This window comes from Solanum pennellii, chromosome 2, assembly GCF_001406875.1.
Source record: "Solanum pennellii chromosome 2, SPENNV200".
NCBI classification, from domain to species: domain Eukaryota; kingdom Viridiplantae; phylum Streptophyta; class Magnoliopsida; order Solanales; family Solanaceae; genus Solanum; species Solanum pennellii.
The window spans coordinates 4927110-4929872 of NC_028638.1; the positions used below are offsets into that span (position 1 = coordinate 4927110).

Here is a 2763-nt window from a genome sequence, read left to right on the forward strand (position 1 = left end):
GAAATGTATATATATATATATATATATATATATATATATATATAAATGTATTAATTAATTAATTTATTTTTAATTTATTTATCACGGCCCAAAAAATTAGTATACCTTCCTAAATTTATATTAACCACAAAACAAAGTAAGGAAGTTGAAGGAGGGAGTCGTTTTTATTGAATCTTTAGACAGAAGAGTTCTAACATGTTAATATTTTTAGTCATTAATAAAGACATTTGAGGTTACCATAGTATTTGAAATATTATTGCAAGATTTGCTTTGCTCAAGTTGTCCTCTATGTTCAGCTATTTTGACCTTATTATTAACTCCCAAAACCAAGTCATCTTTTTCATTCAAATTACAAATCATGCCGTAAAACTTGAAATGAAATGTCATGGAGTATGGCAGGATCTACTCATTAAGCTTTGCAAATCGACGCATAACATTAAGCTCTAATTTTCTTCATATACTTTTATTTTTATTTTCATTTGAATTTGGTGAAAGATATTACTTATTTGCATAAGGATTGGTATTAAAGTGTGTAAATTACTTTACCCTATTCCAATTAACTCCACATATCCTTTGAATCACGTGAAAGATAATTACTTGTTCATAGCCAAGTGTATTTATAGTGAGTAAAGTTATTATAATTAAGTAGTTTAATATTCTCTGTGTTCCTAATTATTTGCTTACATTTTTTTTTTAATAATTGTCTCTAGTTACTTATACATTTTCATAAATTAAGAGAGAATAATTTTTTTTACTTATTACATGCTCAATTAATTTTCTAGTTACTTTGAAAAATGTAGATTTCACTTTCACTTCATAATTAATTTCATAATTAATAGGGGTAAAATGAAAAACTCATTATGTCATTAATTATTTCCTTATCAGCTGTGTCAATTTAAAGGTAGACAAATAATTAGGGATAGCAAGTACATTTTTAGAAAAAATGAATTATTTTTTATCAATAGGTAAATAATATATATTATATACGTATAAATCATTTCTAGTATTTAATGGTATAATGTTTTCATGAATATAAACTATTTATCGTTTGTCAATCATCATGAACCGAGAGTTTATTCAACTTAGGTATGCACTACTATGTGCATCTGATCACTGGTCAGTTATTACTTAGGTGTGTTCAGTATGAATAAAAAAATATGTTTTTTTTTAGAAAAATAAGTAGTTTTTCATACTCGGGTAAAAAAAACTATTCTAAAAGCATTTGTATCTAATTTAGAGAAATATTAAGAGAGATGAATTAGATTGGGGATATAGAGTATAGTGGTTGTGGGGATGAGGATGGGAACTCAAGGGTGAGATAAAGACAAGGTGTGTTAAAAGAAGGTGAGGAAGGTTATTATGAAACGTTACTTGTGGATCTTCTTTTTCATAACCTGTTGACTTGTACGTTGGAGGGAATTCCAGATACTAGCGTTGCTAAATGAAATACCAGCTTCGTCGAGGAAGTACCAGTTTGCACTGGGTATGGCTGACAAGATCATAGACGAGAACACCAAATGCGGACACTTGGAGATGCTCCAAGTTAATTGTTCGGCCCTGGCTTCAGCATTCGCGCGTACATCTGGACTTCTTTATAGCTCCTTAAAGAGTCCCCGTATGTCAGATGATTCATGGACGTGACCTTCACGCATTCTTCGATCCCTTCCTTTGGGATCTTTTCTGGCGTCATCACTCAAAGGGTTGGCCACGTATTTTCCATGGGTGGGAACTGTCACGAGCCTCTTCGAAAACAAGAGGCAGCTGGTTGTTCCCAGTCATGAGGAGAGTGTGAATGACTTGGCAGCTGAGAAACATGCACAGGAATTGCTGTGGATAACAAGTAAGATGATAGAGTGCGGTGCTGTGGATGAAGTTTTGGTGCAATGGAGCTTATCTTCTGGCTTGGCTTCCATTTCCCTCTTGTCTAATCTCAGGGTGCAAGGATTCATTGTCAAGATCACAGGTTTGTTCAAATTATTATCTTTTTTAAGTGAGTTTGACTTGAAATTTATTCTGAACTCCTATGACTCGACATGAAGTCGATCTTAAGTATATTATTATTATTGAGTTTTGTGATTTGTTGGTGTAGCGATGTTAATTGGAGAGCTTAACAAAGTTAAAGATGAAGTTCCAAGGCAAGTGAAGTTCAACATACTCGTGTTGTGGATTCCGGTGTTGTGTTTTGCAGAAAATGGAGTTTCATATCCAGTATTGACGGGATATGAGAGGTTGGAGATGGAGAAGACAATGAACGATTTGATCTCTACGCTACCCAGCATTGATCAGGAGGCTATTCTGACCAACTGGATGCAAGATTTCATGACAACATCTTCGGACTGGCCAAATCTCCAAGAGTCATATGACCATTGGTGCCATTCCACTCGTGAGTTCAATATGCTTGAAGGAGAACAACTTTGTGAGTCTACTCTAAATATAGAGTATAAAATATAGTTGTATTAGGATATCAATGTTTTTTCGTTGAAGAATCTAGGATCTGGATAAAGTGTCTTTTGGTAGTGAGTAGTTGAACAATCTTTTTAGTTATATATGGTTTTCCTTTCATCTTTAGCGTTAGTTTGTTCGTCGTCTTTATAAACAAATGAATAATACTATTACTATTTGTTTTCTTGTAATTATGTGATGATCAATAATATAATAGGCAACAAATCAGAAAAGAGTTATTATGAACACGGGGAAGAGTTTTCTTAGAGATATTGTCATTTCACCTATTTGTCGTAGGAAATATAGATGGAGAATACTATC

General features: G+C 32.8%; 1 protein-coding gene across 1 annotated transcript in view; it reads left to right on the forward strand.

Annotated features, from left to right (window-relative positions):
• LOC107009734 overlaps window positions 1-2451 on the forward strand; it is a 4524-nt gene extending 2073 nt beyond the window's left edge. The window contains 2 exon segments of the mRNA XM_015209083.1: window positions 1405-1963; window positions 2090-2451. Coding sequence (XP_015064569.1) covers window positions 1405-1963; window positions 2090-2451 — 921 coding nt within the window.
• The last annotated feature ends 312 nt before the right edge of the window (window positions 2452-2763 follow it).